This window comes from Malurus melanocephalus, unplaced genomic scaffold, assembly GCF_030028575.1.
Source record: "Malurus melanocephalus ecotype Western Australia unplaced genomic scaffold, MMel_1.1 scaffold_145, whole genome shotgun sequence".
Lineage (NCBI taxonomy): Eukaryota > Metazoa > Chordata > Aves > Passeriformes > Maluridae > Malurus > Malurus melanocephalus.
This window is the reverse complement of record NW_026623377.1, coordinates 1042148-1063236: the sequence shown is the minus strand read 5'-3', so window position 1 is coordinate 1063236 and position 21089 is coordinate 1042148. Positions and strand designations below refer to the sequence as shown.

At 39.9% G+C, this 21089-nt stretch overlaps 1 protein-coding gene across 12 annotated transcripts in view; it reads left to right on the top strand.

Annotated features, from left to right (window-relative positions):
• Nucleotides 1-179: 179 nt before the first annotated feature.
• Nucleotides 180-21089, top strand: part of SUGCT (succinyl-CoA:glutarate-CoA transferase) — a 323333-nt gene continuing 302423 nt past the window's right edge. For 11 of the 12 annotated variants that reach the window (XM_057371361.1, XM_057371350.1, XM_057371359.1 and 8 more), the window contains exons 1-6: nt 1976-2220; nt 5782-5833; nt 5926-5999; nt 8077-8162; nt 8598-8648; nt 13847-13967. In XM_057371361.1, coding sequence (XP_057227344.1) covers nt 2055-2220; nt 5782-5833; nt 5926-5999; nt 8077-8162; nt 8598-8648; nt 13847-13967 — 550 coding nt within the window. In that variant the 5' untranslated portion in view covers nt 1976-2054. Of the gene's footprint in view, nt 500-1975; nt 2221-5781; nt 5834-5925; nt 6000-8076; nt 8163-8597; nt 8649-13846; nt 13968-21089 lie in introns of those variants that run through there. The other variant, XM_057371355.1, reaches the window with a different exon arrangement.

Below are 21089 nucleotides of genomic sequence, written 5' to 3'. Positions count from 1 at the left end.
TCAGTCCCACACAGCGACCCGCCGTACTCTGCCCGAGGGATCCGGAGCGTTTGCAAGCTTAACGGGATTCATCTGGAGTGTCAGAAGACGCCTCGTAACTCAGACGATGAGGCTTGCGGCTTTCGTGGGCTCGGTGTGGCTGTCAGCGAATGCCCGCGGTTCCACAGCTGAYAAAAAAACAACGAAATTAACTCTTGTAAAGTGCCACATTTCGTGGCACTTTAGATATGCTTATTGTGCGCCTTTGTTCTGGAGTCTTTTAATGTCTGAGCCTGAAAATGCTACGTGTTACCGCAGTCCCGACTGAAAACGCACACAGTGACATTTAAATAGCATTTTAATGGTTTTCTTCAAAATCAATTTGAACTGTCAGCAATTGAGTGGTAGCTCAGGCAAAGACTTATACAAACTCGTGGAGAAATGCGCTTTCATAGGACAATCTCATGTTTAGACAAAGTCACTTTTAACAATGTCATTAGTGTTCCTGCTCTGTTCTCAGGTATGTATTAATATAAATTTTCAGCAACTCTAAAAATTTTTTTTTTTTATTATGTATTTTGGTCAGTACAACAAAGCACTACTCGGTTTTAGGACATTGCATAGGAAAAATAACGAAGGGTTTTCAGTACAGCAGTGACTAAAAGTTAACTATTAAAATAAGCAGGGTGTTTCTTTGCTTTATATACCAGTCTTGCTTTTCTTTGGCTTTAAACAGGTTTTGTTTTCAATGGAAGCAACTAACTTTATATTCTTGGGGAACTCAGCTTCACACTATATTATACAATCTCTCTGTGGAAAATGAGGCAATATCTTTTTAATTCTAAAACGGAAAGAGACTAAACCTGCTCGCTTAATTTTTTTTTTTATAATCCTTTAGTCTGGAATACTGTTTTTATTGTGCACACAAAGAATGCCATGTCTACACAAGACAGCTTATCAGTTTAATTTACCAATTCACCTAATCCATCTCATTCCTAAAAAGGACAGTTTAACTGAAACCCTTTTCACACCAAATGAATTAGAAATACATATTGTTGTGCACATGTTGAGTCACACTGGGGTAATTTCACTGATTAGTTTCTTCTTGTTTTCAGTTGACAAATCCAAACTGCTTCTAGGACTTTTAAGCATCCATGTAATACTTCTGATTAGACACAGCATGTGCAGTCAACAAACCTGTCATGTAGATTTTCTGTGTTCTTCCTCAGCATTCAGGCAGACTGACATGTGTCATTTCTTAAGCCTGTGCTATTCATAATGCTCGTTTTCAAACAGTCAGAAGTTTCAGATGCTTTTGAGCTACAGCAGTTGTCTTATCCTCACATATTTCTTCAAAATAAATGCTGCACCTCTGTGCAAGCTTTTTTAATCCAATTAGAGAGGCAAGAAGACACCATGGTGTTCCTCTAACAAGCCTTCTGCTCCGTCCTAACACAGACTAAAAATAGTCTGAGGGTGCTTCGCTCAGGGCAGAGTTGCTCAAAGGTCAGTTCAAGCTAAGTCTTCCATAGCTATACAGAACTGAAGACACAGCTTATAGTGTAAGTAATACTGCACCTTCAGTGACGGAGAACTGAGATGAAGGATCTACGTCGTGCCGGTGAGCGGATGTGGTGGCATCTAGTGCGGCTGCCTACCTTGGTAAGTGCGGAAATCCTTTCGGGGGTGATGGTGGGGGGCGGGGGCGGTGTTCTACTTTTATTCCACCTTGGCAATGTTGCATGTCGCTCTCTGGACGCCGAACTGAACTACAAATTTCCAGCCATCAAACAGCGGAATTCCTGCCGCAAACGTCTGCAGGACGCCTCCTTGCTTAATGAAGTCCAGGCAGGAGTGCTTCATAGGATAGGAGATGCGCACGGCGCCGCCGCTGCCACGTTGCGGGGAAGGCGCCAAGCAGCCGGGACCGGCACGGGACCGGGACGGGACCGGGGCCGCCCGCGCGTGCGCGCCCCCCGTCACCAGCGATCCAAGGCTGACCAGGGTGCGCGAGGGGAGGGGACGGTAGCGGCGGCGCCTGCGTCGAGCGCTCGGTCCTGTCTCGAGTAGCGGGGATGCTGCTCGCCGGGCTGGGAAGAAGGAGCCGGTGCTGCGGAGGGCTCTGGAGGAGCCCGTCGCTCGTAGTTGCCGGCGGCAGCGCCAGAGCCCTGACCGCTGCCTCCTCCTCCTCGTCCCCGAGCAGTGGCGGCGGGGCGCGGAGCGGAGGCACTTCCCTGGCAGGTACCAAGCCGTGCGGCGCCCTCCTCCTCCTCCGCCTCCCTGCTCTCGCCGCATCGGTTCCCCCTGTCCTGAGTTGGTGCGGCTAGGGCGGAGAACTGAGCCGCCTCGCTGGGGGGCGGGCGAGAAACACCTACGAGAGGTTCTTGCCCTGAGGGGCTGGCGAAGGGGTCCCGCGGCGGCGGCCGTGCGGAGCGCAGCCCTTGTGCTGCCTCGCGGGCTTCGGACTTCGCACCGCTGCCGTGCTCGCTGCCCGCAGATCGCTTGTGACACGGAGCGTGTCGGCTCTCCAGGCAGCCTTGGCTAATGGCATGCCCAGCTCCGGGCCTGATTTTTTTGTGAGGTTACCAAAGTCTAACTGCGTACAGTTGTGGTTTTGTTTTTATTTTTAAATGAAATGAAATCAACCCAAGTTGCAACAAAGTGATCTTTCTTGGCTTCTCATTTCCTTGTTATTAAGTGGCATAGGAAAATAGTAACAATAGCGTTGGTGGCATTAGAATGGGAGGAAGTTTGCAGTTCTGCCTCCCACTATGAACATACCAAGTGTGTTTCGGGCTGGAGTGTATCCTTTGATTGAGAATTAGTCCGCTGTAGTGATCGACTTGATTATAACTTACTGCATGGATAAAGTAAAATGTACCGATTGTGCAAGCCAAAGTAGAGACAATAGGCTTGAGCAGTCATGTCTTCTGACATTGAAAGTAATTGGAATGGGTCTGTTAATTTGCATTGTTGCAAAAATTAATTTGCTCTCTTCTAGGTGCCATCTTCTGTCACTGACAAGTATAAAGGAAATATTTTTGGAGTATTTTTGGAATTAATTTCTTTCTGTGGGAACAATCTCTATGTCGGTTAGGTAAACCATCTGAACTTAAGAGTGTAAATAATATTGAGTGCGATTGGATCTATTTATTCTTAATTGAAATTATTTATGAATGATACATATGACAGTCTAATTCACAGTAAGTTCAAGCATCCTGGGAATCGAGAGTTTGCATAAAGAATATAGTTAGAGCTGGGAGTGTGATTTTTTTGTTCAGTCATCAAGTTACTATTATAAATAAATCAAAAATACAAGAGAAAATGTGAGTTTCCATTTTAGAAAATTTAGATTGTGGAGCCAGAATTCCAACGAAGTTTAACTTTGGGTATGTGTCTGCATAGGAAGCTAGTCATGAAAAGAAAAAAGAACAAACAAACAAACAAAAAAAAAAAACCAAAAAAAAAACAACCAGGAGATGTTTCTAGGTAATGTGCATCAATTCTGTTTTCTTGTGTTTGTTAGTCATGTGGTTCTGTTTCTTTCTGTTTCTACAGTAGATAGCACTCCCTTGTTCATGATTTGTGTACCAGAACTGCTGTTTCTCTGATGTTCTTTTGCAATTTTTTTTTCAGCAAATTAGATTCTCTCTGAAATGCAAATCTAGCTCCTATATATTATTTTTGGTGAACCTCTATGTTCTCCTAGTCTGAGGAGACTAACAGGTCTATTCTTTTCCTTGATTTTCAGAAGAAAACTTTTGATCTCTTTTCTTTCTTGCATTTCTTCATCATTGTGGATATCTGTTATTTATTGGTATTAAAAAAAAAAATCACAGTGGTCTGTTTGTCTTCAGAGCAACAGTTGTGCTCTCCTATTCTGTTCCACCTATGGAATAGTCCTAATGCTGAATAAAGTGTTAGATGATGCTATAATGTGAGTGATATGATAATTAGTCAGGATTCATCAGTTTTAGTTATGCATAAATACATATTTGCAGCTTAATCTTAACATTTTATAGGCTTTTTTGAGAAATGTGTTTATGGATTCCTACAATTTGGCTGTAGATAAAGAAACGGTTGGCTCTGAAAACTCGCTGTTATTCTGGTAGTGTGTCTGTGAGTAGCCCTAAATATTGGCTCATGACAAGGTGGGCTATGAAATAATAAAGTGCAGCTCTAAAGGCGTGGAGAGAATAGAGGAAGATGGATTTTTTTTTTTTTTTTAACTGAAATTATATAAGTTTAATTTTTGGGAAGTTTCAGTAAAGCTTTTTACATAATTTTGTAAAAAGAGTAATGTTTTGGTGCACCCAGCTTTACAAGACTGAAGTTACACTGGAGAGAGAGTCTGTGGTGTTTACCTGGCACAATTGTTTTCCAACACCTGGAACTCACTGAGGTATGCAGCACTGAAGAGAAGAGCAACCTGAGATTTTCCTAAAGGCTTTGAAAGTGCAAAACACTTAGCCATTCCTAGATGTGCATGTTTTCATCATACTGCTCAGTCTGCATATTTTATTAAAGCCCAAAACCTGTTAAATGGAAAATCTACCTGGAGCAATTGATAATAATGGAGGAATATTTCTTAAAGATGAACAATGGGATGCAAGTGTACTCCTTGAGAGCAGTAGAGTTAATAAAAATATTTTAGCTGAAGTCCTGAATTTCCGATACTGCTTCATTTCTTGTTTTTGTCTCTCTCTGGATATACATCTCCTTGTTACCATATGTGGGAAGGAGAGTTGTGAAGATGACTGAAGGGTGGTTCAGGTTTAATGGAGGGAACGTGGAGCAGGTGATACAGGCATTCACTGCTGCACTTCTTCATGATACAGGAGATGCACCACATTGCCCTGTCCACTTTGAACAACTGTGATTGGTTTGATTACCAACCCCCCAACCTGTTTTACGTATTTTACTTACTTGGACAAGCGCCAAAAAGAGATGTTTGCCACAAGCTGGTATGTGTCATTTTAGTAGTGTAACTGATCAGGTGCTTTTTCTGTGTGTGTGAAATAAGACCACCTTCCAAATAGTAATGAAATTACCATCCATACAGGGTAGTGAAATTTTTGCATCCCCACCCTAAAAATAAAGACACTGAGTGATAAGAAGATAACTCAAGGCCACCAAAGAAATAGTTGGCCAACCTGTGCTCTAGACTGTGAGATAGCTTGCTCTGTCTTTGATGTTTATTGCCATCGCTGTTTTTTCTTAAATGTGGTTTGATTGGAAAGGGTTAGGGAAAGGAAGAAAACATTGTGGTTTCCTAATAATTATCTTGCTCATGCAGCTGCCCTTGAAAGTGAGTGTATTTCCTTGGCTCATATATTCTGTCGTAAGTTTTGTGTTGTTTTTGTTTGTATGTGATGCAAGTAGATAGATCCACACAGGCCAAAACACTTAGTGAGGATACAATGCTTCACACTGGTCTGCTACCCTTACTTTTAGTTTGTGTCATTCTGATGTTGCCTGCTAATGCTTTTATTGTATCTTACTTCCAATTGGTCTCTAAGCGCTGTTTGAGTGTTTGTGGAAGGCATATATGAAATATCTCTACAAAGTGGCTTTATTGTGGAATTGCTAGGGGGTTAGAATAGGTTCTGAAATGTCATCCATTAGGTTTTCCAACTTTGAAGGCTTTACTAGTGTAATAATCTCCTAAAAACCAGCTTGTTCAGAAAGCTTGATTATAATTTATTAGGGGAGGGAGATGAAGGAGGACGATGAGAGAGTGTCATAAAAATAATGTTTTAATTTTTTTAAAGATCTAAGTCACTGTTTTCTGTTTCCTGTCAGGTGCTAATAATGTAAAGCCATTGGATGGTGTGAAAATTCTTGATTTAACAAGGTTTGTGTTTTCTCTGTTTTGCAATACTGTGTCTAAATGGAAATATTCTCATTGGAAAACTAAGAAAAGTTTTGTTTTTTTTACTATTAAAGGGTTCTTGCAGGGCCATTTGCCACAATGAATTTGGGCGATCTAGGGGCTGAAGTGATAAAGGTGGAAAGACCAGGTAATATTTTTATTTGTATATTTTAGATATAATAAGAAATGGGTATTGTATGTGTATATATATATATATATATATATATAGTGGTTTTCTTTTTCCACCCAGTGCATGCACTTCTTATCCAAAGAGTTGCTAAGGATTGGGTAATGGTAAAAAATGCTTCATTCTTATGGTATAGTTACACTTTTTAGTTTTAAAGACCCTAGCAAGAATAGCAAATTGCATGACATTTGGGTCTTTTCTAGAAAAAGCCCCTTCACTTGGCTCTCCGTTTTATGCATTATTATGCATTCAGGGTGTGTAATTGTGCAATAACAGCTGCACATTATGTCATGTATCTTTTCCTCCTTTAAGTTTCCATATTTTAAGTTTCCCTCTTTTGATATTATTAGTTTTGAAACTAGCTGGTGGAAATACTTGAGATACTAGACAGTATTACACTCCCTATATTTTATAACATAAAAGTTTATAATAATTTATGACATAAATTGAGATCCTAAACATACTGCATACCCTATATTTTATTAGTAATAGGAAATATTGAATATTTGACCATTTAATGACACATTGAATGCTTGACAAAGGTTCTGCCACATCAGTCTATGTGTTGTGCTTATTTTACTGACCACTGTTATGAATGTTTTCACTCTTGTTACTGGGCAAAGGTACAGCAATTTTGCAATATCAGATTAGACCACACTGGTGGTATTCCAAGCACCTACGATGTAGGAATGGAGCAATGTCAGCACTTAAGTAATGATTTTGGAGCTTTGCATTGTTTGTGATTGAAGGAGAAGGGCAGCTTCAGAATTCTAAATTTCAAACATTTTAGAATGTGAGTAATTCTCTCTTTCTGTGAGCAGATATCTACTTTCCCAGGAGTATTAATCCAAAAAGACAGTAGCCCCACTAGTATTCTATAATGAAAATATTACTGAAATGTTTTGCTTTGAATCACATGAAATACTAACACAGAGCAGAGATTGCCCCTGCCCCCCTAATAAAGATACTAAACAGTACAAATGTTGATAAGAAATTTTTATGTTTGTATAACTTCTGTCACTGTTGATCTTAAATGGTTGTAAACTTTTGTGTTACTATAGTGTATAGCACAGTTATGGCAGTCTCTATTGGTACCTAAGGTTCTTCAGTTTTTTCCTGTATCTGTGCCCAGTATCAGTCTTCTGAGTTGCCTCACTAAGTCGAGTTTTCAGTCATGTGAAGTTAATGAGTAGGTCAAGTGTAGGTATTGAAATAGATATAGGAATTTGCATGCTTGCTGACACTCAGGACAGTGTTTGTATCTGAATTTGAATTTGGCTTTAATTTTATTTAAAATAGATTGCTAGTCTTCATGATGTTTAAGAAAGGTTTAAAATGGGAAATTAAGCATAAATGATAGAGTGACAGTGTCTACAGCATCTTTAATGCTGTCTTGGCTTTCTGTGAGGCAGGATTTCTGTAAGAGCTGGAAGTGAGGCACTGCACCAGCCATAGCAAGCGCTTCTTTTTGTTGGTGCTGTGCAGCATGCAACCTAATCAGTTACTGTCTATCAGTGGTATCTTGATTTTGTGTTTGGAGTGTTTCAGGTATATCTCACTCACTTGATTAACTGTGTGACTTGGTGTGGGTAAGAACTTTTACTAAATTCTTCAGGATTGCCTGAAAGAATTGCATTGTAGCTCTACTTGGAGTTAAAACAAACAAACTGCCAAAAAACCTCCAACTCCTCTTTTCGCAGCCTCCCTCAGAAAACAATCAAAAWTCCATCCCACAAGTAAAAAAACAATCAAAAAACCTGCAAATACACTAATTCTCCGTGGCTGTGTTGGTATTTTAAAGACTAAATGGAATCCCAGCACTAGCAAACCCTTTGTTCACTTTTCTTAATTGTGTTCACTTTTAGGTGGTTTTTGATATAAATATCCTTAAATATATATGTTAAACTAATATTTGTCCTACCTTCTAGATGAAGCTTGGATGACTTAAATGTGATAAGGGAGGAAAACTTTTTATTCTTTTTATTTGCTGTCAGTGTGATATTGAACAACTATGAATTTGTGATGGTATTTCTTTCAGGAGCTGGTGATGACACAAGAGCCTGGGGCCCACCTTTTGCTGGGACAGAAAGTGTTTATTTTCTCAGTGTCAATAGAAACAAAAAGGTAAATGGGATGTGGAACTGAACATGACCCTATGTTTTCTGTAATTATAACTGAATATATAACATTTCTTAGTTTGATTCTTAACATGTATAATAGAGCAATACTTACATTGGCCTAACGTTAAAATGAGTAAATTTTGTGAGAAAACCTGTAAGTTTTTTAAACGAAATATGTTGCAAATCTCTGGTAGGATGCTGTAGGCAGCTGAGGCAAATTGAAAAAACAAGAGGGGTCATGCTGGCCTTCAATACCTGCTGGTGCTAAATAACTGAAAATGAAACCTGCTGAAAGGAGGTGGTCTATGTATTAAAATTCATTTATCCAAATTAGCTAGAGTGTGAAATTTRACYGTTGGTTATGCTTAGAAGAGGCTGATAATCCTTTTTGCATAATTTTTCACACAAATTACTGTTATATGCTTTTTTAAATCCCCAGAGTATTGCTATCAACCTGAAGGATTCAAAAGGAGCAAAGCTGATCAGAGAGGTAGGTTTTGATAGCATTCAAGGGGTTCTTATTTTGTATTGTTGGGATCCTGAGTAATAAGAATTGAACTCTGCATTTCAAGTGTTAATTTGATAATTAAAAAAAAAAAAAAATCTGTATATGCAGTAAATTGGGTAAATTACAAATCTGTGCTTTTGGACTCAGTGTTCAGTGTAAGTCCTAATGACTTTAGATTTAAATTTATATGAAAATATCAAAAGCTTCAAATGAAATACTGTGAAGAAATGGTCTAAATAGCTATTCCTTTGCTATTACTGCTGTTGCGCTTGATCTTGCTGTACTACTGCATTAGGAAGATTCAAGGTGGACTGATCTGATGAAGTTAGTGAGCAGTTGAGGTGGTGCTTCACTCCAGTATTTGCATTTTTTTGAATGTTACAATGTATTCATGGCTTCAGTTGCTCTACATCTTTCTGACAAACATGGTCCTGTAGGTGAAACTTAGTATTTGTTTCTTTTTCAGTATCTGACTTCAGGGTCTTTTAAGGAGATACATTTCTCTAAAAAAATTGAAAGCATCATATTTCATGTTTTGTGAAACTTATGTTTCATCATCCCTTTATTTATTATTTGTTGAGAAATGCAAGACCTGCTACTTGCTAGTGCTGAGTTTTAAGCCCTGCAGTAGTAGCAGCTGCCTTCTGTTACTATTTGTTTCAATACCTGTTCCAATCCCTTTTTCACAATGAGACTCTATGTGTCATGCAGTAGGTGGAATTGGTCTAGTATTGGTTCTGTCCCAATTTTTGGTTGGGAATATTGCATGAAATAGAAGTAGATTAAGTTTTCTGATGCTTTTGATTTGTTAGCTGTGCAAAGATACTTCATATGGAAATCTTCGGAGATTATAAGCCAAGGATTCTATAGTGCCTTTTCTTTTTGCAGAACACAGCCATTTATTGTTGATTTGTTATGAGGCTGTGTTTATCTTCTAAAAAATCTAGAAGCAGGAACTTTCATTTGGAAAAATTTTGCATGGTATAACATGGACTTTTAATCTTTTTGGATAAACTAATCATATTCTAAGTAAGTACTATGAATTTTTTCCCCTCATGGAAGAAGACTAATTTGTAATTTGACCTTTAAAAATGCTGAAAAACCCCTACTCAAAGTGTCCATTGATTCCCCATGTGTGGGCTGAAKGTGTTTGAAGAGTCAAAGACAGCTGGGCCTATGAATCAGGATGAGCTGGAAGAAAGAATAACATAACCTGTTAAATATTTCCCACACTAGCTGTAAAAATTAGGAGACTTAAAATGACAAAGTAATTTCTTATATTTTATATACTTTATTAAAAATGGTTTAATAAGGGACTGTAGCTTTCTGTTCCTTAAATGAATGCCATCCCTCTTTGTGATATAGCAACACTGAGAACTGATGAGGCACTCTTTGTCATACTACTTGTGGAATTGTTCATCTTTCTGCTTGATTTAGAGTGATATATTTTGAAAGTATTTGGTGCAGAGGTCTTGACATTCCATTATTTATCTCAAATGGAACTTCTCTTTGGAGTTTTGTCAAAAAGTACATGTAAAGGGAAGTTATCTGTAACAGGCTGTTATTTTCAGTTGTTTCCTGCTATCATCAGGACAGTTGTGTGTAGAATTGAGCATTGTTCAGCATTGTATTTGTTACTGTGACAGGTAGTGTCCATGTCTTTAAAGCAGCTGATGACAAATAGAAATTGAATTTTGTGACACTGCTTACTCATACATAAATATGAATTGTGTCCTGAGTGTAGATGGTACAAAGAAATGTAATACGGTTGTAATTTTTTTAATTAAGAAAGGTATCATGGTTAGAATGGATTTTGTTTCCCTCTCTTATAAATTTCGTGTAAGTGGAAGAGGGCAAGTCTCAATTTAGGATCATATTAAAAACAGGAGAAGCGAGTCGTCAGGTGTATGACAAAAGCACTGACTTGATAATTACTCAGTAGTATGAAGTGAGCTGAAGAAATCTGTTAATCAGGAGTCCTGACTGCTTTTCCTCCTTTGGCACAGCACTAAAAATATTTTTTCAAGGGTCTGTTTTTTCATACATGATTACTTGATTTCCACAAAATTATTCTTGTGTCTTTTTTCTTTCTTTATTCTGTGTCATGTGTAGCCCTGCCTTCCCTTCTAATATTTTTGGCTCAATGTTAACTRCCTTGGATTTTTTTTTGTCTTCAGTGATTGTATATGTGCCAGTCCATGCTCTGACATATTTTTGTTTTATCTCTTTAGAACATTATTCTTCAGTTATTGTCAGAAAGTTGTTTTAAGAACCTTGAGGATACTTCTCTCCTGTGTATTATTTTGCCTTAACTAATGAGTTTTTTTTATTCATGAAAAACTCGGAGACTTCAATTATCTGTAATTTCTGCTATGATGATGCTAATTTTTATTAAGGGATTAATTTATCAGCTACGCTTAAAAATGGGTGCACAAATGTGCACCTGTCAGGRGACATTTCTTAAATTCCTATGCACACACACAGGACAAAACCAGGCAAAAAGCCTACAAATCCCTCACGGTATACATCTTTCATTTAACATGTAGTTGTCTTGCTTYAGTAGTTAACTTTCGTTAGTCTTACTGAAATTTGTATATGTATATGTGCTTATAACTTTTATAAGAGAGGATAGAATTTAAAGCCTATCAAGATTATATATTAATCTTAACATCAGTAGATTTTTGGACTAGGTCATTCTTTTGAAAGCAATTAAGTCATATTGCACAGCTTGACAGCACTACTGTATTTGATGTGACTTCAAGAGCTTAATTTTAACCAGTGTTGTTGGGTGTCACAGCAGATGGACAACATGACACAAGTGACGAGCAAAAGACCCTTTAATTTTTGGGCTGAGCTCCTTTTATCTATTTAGCAACAGTGGTATACAAAGTCTTCTGCATAACTGGCATGCATCTATTGGATAATTAGCAGCCCAATCTCTACTTATCAGCATATGATTGGTGCATTGCAAAAGYGATTTTTGCTCTGTCTTTGGCATGTACCTTCATCTACCTTATCTGACTTTGTTCTTCAATATTCCTTCTTCCTTTTTTCACAGTCAGCTCAAGGCCATTAGTTGCACTGCCTTGGTAACGTCCTCCTCTGTCTCGTCTTCCTCCATCCAGACTTTCAGATTCCCTTTTGTTTTTCCACATCTTAGGGGTACACAATTGTCAGATGCATTTCAGATTCAAAACCTGCAAGGCTGCAATACCAGCTTTCGACCTCCAAAGGTTCCGTTTTTCGTTTTTGAACCAGAAATGCTATGATCAYGGTCCTCTGCAGGGCCCTTTGCAGAAAAGACAGCAAACACGGCACCAACAACAACATTAGCACTACCACAAGCACAATTACTCCAGCCACCCTCAGCATATCCCTGAGCCACCCTGAAAAACCCCAATTATCAAACAGCCCATCAATACAGCTACCACTTTCTCGTGGCATTCTCACGCCTTCCTGTAATTCCTGTATGTTTGCAGAAAGTGATTTTGAATGGTCTGATAAATTCATGCAACACAGACCTTCAAAATCCTCACATCCATGCCCATGTGCTAAAAGCAAAAAATCAATAGCTGCCCAATTCTGCAAGGTAGCATGATGCACAGAGTTAACATCAGTTGGTAATCCTGCTAAAGCTGCCGAAGTGGCATTAGTATGCTTAGCAAACCAGCAGCCCAGCTTATCAAGCTGCCTCAAAGCATTTGCTCTACCCAACAGAGCTGAAAGAGAAGCCATCACCCATGAGCCAAAACCCCAAAATTCCAGGTCATGCGTACAATCTGGTTTGTACCCCGGGAGCGCTCTGTGCTGCTGGTGCAACAACCATGTGATGTTGCTAGCCAATGTGATATTAGGGAGCATCTTTGTTAATTGCCCAAAGGTGCAAGGTCCTCCCACCATGTTGGAGGGGAGGCTTGCCCAYGCCCGATCTTCACATATCAGAAAGACTCCAGGAGGCAGCTGTCCTAGCACAAGCTTGTTCTGAAACCCCACACCCATGCTCTTATTGCGCCAGGTGGAAATATTACCATACCAATCTTGCAAAGGCAAAACATTCAGTTTGGTGCCATCATAGCATCCCCCCATCCAAGCACAGGATACTTTAAAGGTCACGCAAGCAAGTGCATGAAGAGAACCCAGTAAATCTACTCCTGTGACTCATTAGGATAGCTTGGTGTCAACCTTGTTCTCCCTCATCCCGTTGTTCTGTTCACTAGTGCTCATATTAATGTCTCATTTTGCGATGGCACCCCCACCAAGCATGTCTGGAAAGGAGAACGAGGTGGATCAAGTGACACACACATAGATGATTGATTCAAAGCATGAGCTAGAGTCACCCAACTATTCCCTTTAGGCAGTGAGGGCATCAGTGCCATTCCCAACCTGCTACAAYTCCAGGCAGCGATGGAGGCGATGATGAAGATCGTCAAAAGAACTCTAGCCCATACCATCGTCATTCCTGCATTGGTTCTGCTTCAAATCAGGTCTCACACACCGTGCTGGCACCCAGCAGGGCCCGGTATCTGTGGAGACACAAGCATACCCACGCCCCCAAGTGATGAGGTCCCTTACCTAAACCTTTCCTCAGGGGAGGGTCACTGCTGCTTCTGACTGCAAAGACAAAAAATGCTTCACAAGAGCTGGAATGTTAGCATCAGAAGGCATCATAAGGTGATTGATTGTATACAAGGCCTTCTGTAGCCTGCTATGTGGGGGTTCCCCTGACAGTTGGGCTCCCTATTCTACTTCTATATATAAGAAGCATGCCTTGTTATGGTAACTGTAATCAATAATTTGAAAATTAAAACCAGTTAAAAATATTTCTAATGTAGACAAAATGTGAATGATGGAGATACATTCTTTCTACCACATTTTTCACATGTGAAGATTGTTCTATATTGCCAAAAGCCTTAGAAAAGTGATGTGATAATATAACAGTTTTGTTTAATCACTTGAGGTTTTGACAGTCTTCTCTCTAGATACGCAGCATCTCTGATATGTAGTTTGCAGAAATACACAGTCTAACAAGTAAAAAATCTCTCTAGGCTTGTAAATTTTCTTTTATCAGAAAGATTGGAGCCATTTTGATTAGCAAGATTTTAAAATTAAATTGCATAGGAATTTTATTGAATTTTTGGGAGCTAATTTACAGATCTTACTCATTCTTTTCTTTTCTAAAGCTTGCAGCAGCATCTGATGTTTTTGTGGAAAACTTTGTCCCTGGGAAGCTGGCTGAAATGGGTCTAGGTTATGAAGACATTAAAAAGATTGCTCCTCACATAGTGTACTGTTCAATAACAGGTATTTTATGTTCAATTCCTTGTGTTCATTATTTCCTTTCTTTCAGTCAAAGTGTTATAAAAGTCATGTGTTTGTATAGAAGTATGTTACTTTTATGTCAGTTAAGATCAATTGAAATTTTGAGTTCAATTCAAAAACAGGTGTAGAAAAGCTGAGGAAGCAACCATATCCACAGCTTAATAGTTGTTCAGTGTCATTACCATGCCAGCCTGACATGTTCCTGTTGATTTCAGAGGACCCAGGATGGGCTGGCCTCCTTGGATTTTGCTTTGAACTAGCTGAAAACTTAGATTTCTTGCCGTTTTACTGACTCAGTTTACATATTATATGTTTTAAATCTGGTAATCTCAGTTTTTTATTCCCCTTTATTTCTCTTCAGAATTGTGCATCTACATGTTCATGGAAGCTTTCCATGATTTTGGTAACTGAAACAATAGAAGAACTGTACTTTATAAAACAGGGAAGAATGAAAAGAAAGTAGACACATGCATGCAGTTCCTAATATTTATATAAAAATAATTTTAAGTCCAAAAAACTGCTTRAAAAAGCTCCAACCAAAACGACCCCCCAAAATCTTGATCAAGCACTAGAAGTCTAATATTAAAATGCAATTAAATTACAGCAGAAGTTACAGGTATTTTTAGACTGGCTTAAAATCTTAGTTACAAGCCTGTTTTGCCCCTGAATTTCTGCAGAATAAGTGGCTTTGGCTTTTTGGTTACTGGGTATGGATGTAATTTCATAGAAATCAAATAATTTTTGTGTCTTGTGATGTATTTATCATGTTTGTGTGGCAAATGTCTGAAAATGACAAGAGTAGAAAGAGAATTTTATTCAGGGCTTGCTGACAATCTTTGTTTAAACACCTATTTAGGCTGGTTGGTGGCTAGTTGCCACAATGTTTTTTGTGTTTGGTTGTGCATATAGTCTCACAACTGGAATTTATCACGTGGGTTTGCATTTTTTTTGTTTGGTTTTCTTTGTTCAGTTGCTGTATCCATAATGATGAAAAATAACAAAAATTATATCCAAGCAACAATTTATGTGAGGTACAACACCCTGTCATTATGTGTCAKATGCTCCAGTCTCTTCATCAGCTTTGTGACTCTGCCTCAGTAAGTTGATGTCTGCCTTGCCCTGGGTAGCCCAGAGCTGGGCACAGGATTGCAGACACGGCATCAGCAGTGCTGAGAAGAGGGAAGGATCTGCCTGCTTGGCCTGCATAACACTCTTCCAAGTGCCTAGCAAAATACTCTTGTCCTCCACTACTAGGATATGTATCTTTATATGTTTTAAGTGTTTCCTCAGCTGAAGGTAACCCTTGCTGCTGACTTTCCCTCTAGTCTCAGGGACCTAGGACTCCTAAGAGCCATCTTTTTTTTGGTAAATACTGAGGCAAAAAAGCATTAAATACATCCGCCTTCTTGTCCTTTGTCCATTTTGCAGTAGGTCCATATTTTCTCTAAAATTTCTTCTGCTGCTGATTTGCTTGCAGAATCCTTTCATGTTGCCCTTCCTGTCTTTTGCCAAGTTCAACTCCAGGTCAGCCTGTGCTTTTCTAACCATATACTTGGAKGATGAAACAGCACCTCTATATTTCTAGGTCACTTGCCTCTGCTTTCACTGCTTGGAAAACAAGTTGGACAAGGATCACATAATATTGCTGTTTAAAGCTTTGTATAATGCACAACTTACAGTTATATTCTATAATGGAAAACACATAAGACTTATTCGTGAGCTATGACAACTTGAAATTGCAAGTATTTGACAAGTAAGAGCTAAGTGATGTTTGTCAGGCATCTATAAAGCAACTTGGAATCTTAAAATATGGTTGTTAAAGTCTTGGATACTCAACGGTGATAAGCAGTGTCTGTTTAAGGATGATGCAACTTTTAGGAATAAAGACATAAGCTCCAAGCCCTAAAAAAAAGTCAGCTCATGAATCCATTGAGTTAGGAAATAGCAAAGCCTCAATCTAAGCACATTAAAAGGAGCAATCAGATTAGGACCAAATGTACATCTGTGATAGAGGGAGCTTGATGATGATATGCAGGAAGGGTTTTTGAGCACAATCAGGCAGAAAGCTGATTTAAGAAGAATTCCTGATTGATTTTTAAAATCTTTGTGACATGATTCTAGATATTACAATTCCTAACTCTTTTGTGCTGTGGTTGCCTTTGCTGGATTCAAATATGTTTGGCGGTTTTTGGAGGTCTTTATTGGTATTTTTTGGTGGGTTTTTTTGTGAAGAGAGATGAGAATAGGTATGAGGCTCTTGAACTCGAGGGTCAGGCAAATGACAGTGAAGGTGAAGGTCTATCTGGGGCAAATCAGTCAACCAGACACATTACAACTACACCTGTACAAAAGGAAGGATGGGTGATTTTTATGAGTGACTCCCTTCTGAGGGGAACTGAGGGTCCCACAGACTGACTGGCCCTGTCCCACAGGGAAATCTGCTGCCTCCCTGAGACCTAAGTAAGAGATATTACTAGAAGACTCCTTGGACTGATTCAGCCCTCTGATTATTACCTAATTCTGGGTGTCCAGGTTGGCAGTGACACTCCTGGGGCAATCAAAAAGGACTTCAGGGCACTGGGATGACGGGTTGAAGGAATAAGGGTGCAGGTGGTGTTTCCCTCAATGTTTTCAGCTGAAAGAAATGGGAGAATCCTGATCAACACATAGCTTAAAGGCAGGTGCTATTGGTGCAATTTTGGCTTTTCCCATTGTGGGGTAGTTCATACAGCACCAGGCTGGTTGCAGGCATGTGAGGCTTGACTGTCTGAAAGGGTGAAGAGGATTCTAGGCCCATGGGTTGACAGAGATGATTGAGAGGGCTTTAAACTTAGTTTGAAGGGGGAAGCAGGTATGACTAGACTCGCTAGAGATAAGCCTGGGGTGTCATGCCTGGGGTGAACTTGATAGCCCAGCTGGAGTGCATCTACATCAGTATGGGTAACAAACAGGAGGAGCTGGAGGCCATCATGCAGCAGGAAAGCCATAATGTGGTTACCATCACAGAAATGAAATGGGATCAGTCATGTAAATGGAGTGCTTCAATTCATGGCTGCAAGCACTTCAGAAGGGACTGGTGAGGAAGGAGAGGTGAGGGGGTGGCTCTGTACATTGAGTACTGTTTCAGCTCTACAGAGCTCGAGGATAATGACAGGGCTGAGAGTCTATCGGTAAGAATCAGGGGAAGGCAAACAAAGTAGACATCCTGATGGGAGTCAGTTATAGATGACCCAAGCAGGGTGAAGGGGTGGATGGACAATTCTGTAAGCATCTGTCTTACTATTGCTAGCCCTTGTTCTTGTTGAAAAATAACTTGTGGGATGTCTACTGRGAACTCAACACAGTGGAGAGGAGGAAGTCAAGAAGGTTCCTGGAATGTGTGGAAGACAGCTTACTGACACAGCTGGTAAGTGAACTTAGCAAGGGGGGTGCCCCACCAGACCTGCTGTTAAACAGAGAAGTGCTGGTGGGAAATGTGGTGGTCAGAGGRGATCTTTGGCTCACTGACCATGAAATTACAGAGTATTCTATTCTTGGTGAAGTATGGAAGGGGCCAACAGAACCTCTACCTTAGACTTCTGGAGGGTGGACTTTGGCCTTGTCAGGACGCTGGTTCAGAGAGTTCCTTGGGAAAGAGCCCTTAATAACAAAGAGATCCAAAAATACTGGACATAATTTAAGAAGGAAATTGTAAAGGCACAGGAGCAGGTTGTCCCTATATGCCAAAAGAGGAGCTGGCAGGGAAGAAGACTTGGCCTGACTCAATAAGGAGCTTTTCCTGGAACTTGGGGGAAAAAAGAGAGTTTATCAACTTAAGAGCAAGTGGCAGGCAACTGAGGAAGAGTGCAAGGATGTCATTAGGTCACATAGAAAGAAAATTAGAAGGACGAAAGCTCTTCTAGACCTCAACTTGGCCACTTCTGTAAAAGACAGTAGAAAGTGTTTTCATAAATATGCTAACAACAGGCACACAAAGCCTCCTTTGCCTCAGTCTTCAACAAAAAGATTGGGGCTGGATTATCAACCAGCTCCCTGAGCTGGTGGACCGGGGCAGGGAGCAGAACAGACCCCGTGTAATCCAGGAGAAATTTGTTTGTGACCTGCTGTGCCACTTAGACACAAGTCCATGGGGCAGATGGGATTCACCTGAGGGTCGTGAGGGAGCTGACAAAGAGCTCACCAAGCTGCTCTCGTCATTTATCATCAGTCCTGGCTAAYGGGGAAGGTCCCAGACCAATGGAGGTTGATCGATGTGACACCCATCCACAAAAAAGGCCAGGAGGATTCAGGGAACTACAGGCCTGCCAGCCTGACCTTGGTGCCCAGGAAAGTTATGAAACAGATTATCTTAAGTGCATTACATTGCACATACAGGATCCCTCAGCCTGGGGATAACGCCCAGCCAGCTGAGTTTGTGAAAGGCAGGTTCTGTTTGTCTAACCTGATCTCCTTTTATGACCAGGTGGCCCACCTGGTGGATAGGAGAAAAGCTGTGGACGTATTGGACGTATCTGCCTGGACTTCAGCAAAGCCTTTGATACTGTGTCCCATGGCATTCTCTTGGAGAAGCTGGCAGCCCGTGGCCTGGACAGGTGCATGCTTTGCACCCAGAGAGTGCTGGTGAATGGTGCCACATCCAGCTTAGGGATGGTTGTAAGTGGGGTTCCCCAGGGTCCAGTATTGGGACCAGTCCTGTTAAATACAGTTATTGATGATCTGGACAAGGGGATTGGGTGCACCCTCACTCAGTTTGAGAATGACACCAAGTTTGGAGGGAGTGTTGCTCTGCTGGAGCGTAGAAAAGCTCTTCAGAGGTTTCTGGCCAAGCTGGAACAATGGGCTGAGGCCAGTGGTGTGAGGTTCAGTATGATGAAGTGCCAGGTTCTGTGCTTGGGTCACAGCAACCCTCTGCAGCACTGCAGGCTGGGGACAGAGTGGCTGGATRCTGCCCAGCAGAAAGGGTCCTCGGTCTACTGACTGCCAGCTGCTGAATGTGAACCAGAAGTGTGCCCAGGTAGCCAAGAGGACCAGTGGCATCCTGCCTGTATCACAAATAGTGATTGTCCCTCTGTACGCCACACTGGCTGGTTCAGCACCTGCTGGCATTTTGTTTTTGTGCTTACAATGATAGTAGCCATTACCCTGCTGTGGATTAGGGTATTTGCCAGATCCTTGAAGTGGTTCAGATGCTGTAGGGGTGCACTCCTTGTGATACCATTTTTGTGTATCCTGCTATGTAGGAATTGCTATTTTGTACTGCTGGATGTGAGCCAGATCAGGCTGGGCTGTCTTCGGAATATATCACACTGGTCAAGTGGCCATGAATGGTTCACACATATGTGTCATATGTAATAAAAGAACACCTAGATGTATTTCATTATTTCTTTTTCTGGGTAGTAGGTAAATTGTCATAGAGATGTTATCAGCTTACTTTTAATTTATTATTTACTTTGTCCTCTTGGCTTTAAGGTACGGTATTGCCATGAAGTATAATCAGTCCCTGTTCTAGCAGTGTATGTTCCTCCTCGTCAATTGTGATGGCCTTCAAATAATAACAACACTAAAAAAAATCAGGGCCATGACAAAAAGGTCTCCCACTCTTTCAAGTCTTCATTTAAAAGAACAGAAGTTCTTTTTGTTTTAAGAAAACAACTGTAATTTGTGGGATTTTTAATGTAGCAGAACAAACCTACTTCCCTTTTTGGTTTTTGTATTTAAGAACAGCTGAAACATTTTGTGAGAATTTTTGAAAACATTCAAACTTCTCATTCTTATGCAACTTAAAATTCAAGATTGGACTCCATTACATAAAACACTTGTTAATGAAACATACATGGAGGTGACTGGTTCAGTTGAATACTCACATATTGTAGCAGAATATAAAATCTAGGAGACATGCATCTTAGAAATAAGAAAATTTAACTCTATAACTTAGACAGTATTGAGCTATTTTTCTTTAATACAGGAATAGTTTTTGTGTGAAGTTGCCTCTCTAAATTTTGGACTATTGCAAATAGTAAAATTATATACAATGATAGTAAAATGAAATATAGTGTAATTTTTTCAGAAAGTCCAGGATCATATGTGGCTGAAGAGCATAGGTATGCCAGATGCTGTCTCTTTTATGGCATTTTAGAAGTTAGGAATAGCAAACTGAGTTTCTTATCCAAATAGCTCTGATTGAATGTTTCCCCTCTGTCGAGAGTGCAGCAGGGTTTTGAGGATTGCCAGGACATTTCCAAATGTTCCTGCTGCTTTGAGTGCACTTGAGCTCCAAATTGCCTGCTCTCACTAACAAGCTGGCTTTGCTTGGCTAGAACTAGTTTAAATATAATACATKTTGATAGTTCTGTGACTGAGATTGGTTCAAGTTCTGGAAAATCGGATGGGTAATCATGTACAGGTCACAAGGGAATGACCATTTTGATACGGTCTCTGTAACACAGAGAAAGTCACAGTTTATTCCTGAACGGGAGAGGGCACTGTTTAAAAGGACAACATATTTTCCAAATCAAAACACTTTTTTTTTTTTTTTTTCTTAAAACCTGTGAAGGTAATGTTTTCAAAGAATTTTACAGTTTGTTTTTAAATCATGAAAGGTATTCCTCTCAGATTTTCTACCCTAGCCCTTTACTCTGCTAATCTACATGAATTGTGATTAGTCTTTTTTTGTGCAGGTTTTTCTTTTACTTCTCATTTTTCTAGGAAATGTTACTTCATATCATATGCAGGTTGCTTTATATGTTGCTGGTGGTATTAAAAAAATCTTATTTTAGTATTTTACGTCATTTTATTTCTTAGAATATAAATGTGATGCTTAGTTTTCTGCCTTTTAAGGAAATTTTACTCCTGTAAAGACTTTTTAATGTATTTATGCATGAAAGAAATAGAATACAGAATCACAGARTATGTAAGGTTAAAAGTGTGTCATATGTTCTAACCTTCCTGCTCAAGCATGGTCATCCTAGAGCACATGGCATCAGATTGTTCTTGAATATGTCCAGTGACAGAGACACCACAGCCTCTCTGGGCAATCTGTTCCAGTGCTTGCTCACTTGGTGGATCTTTCTGTGCATCAGTTTCTGCCCATTACCTCTTGTCCTG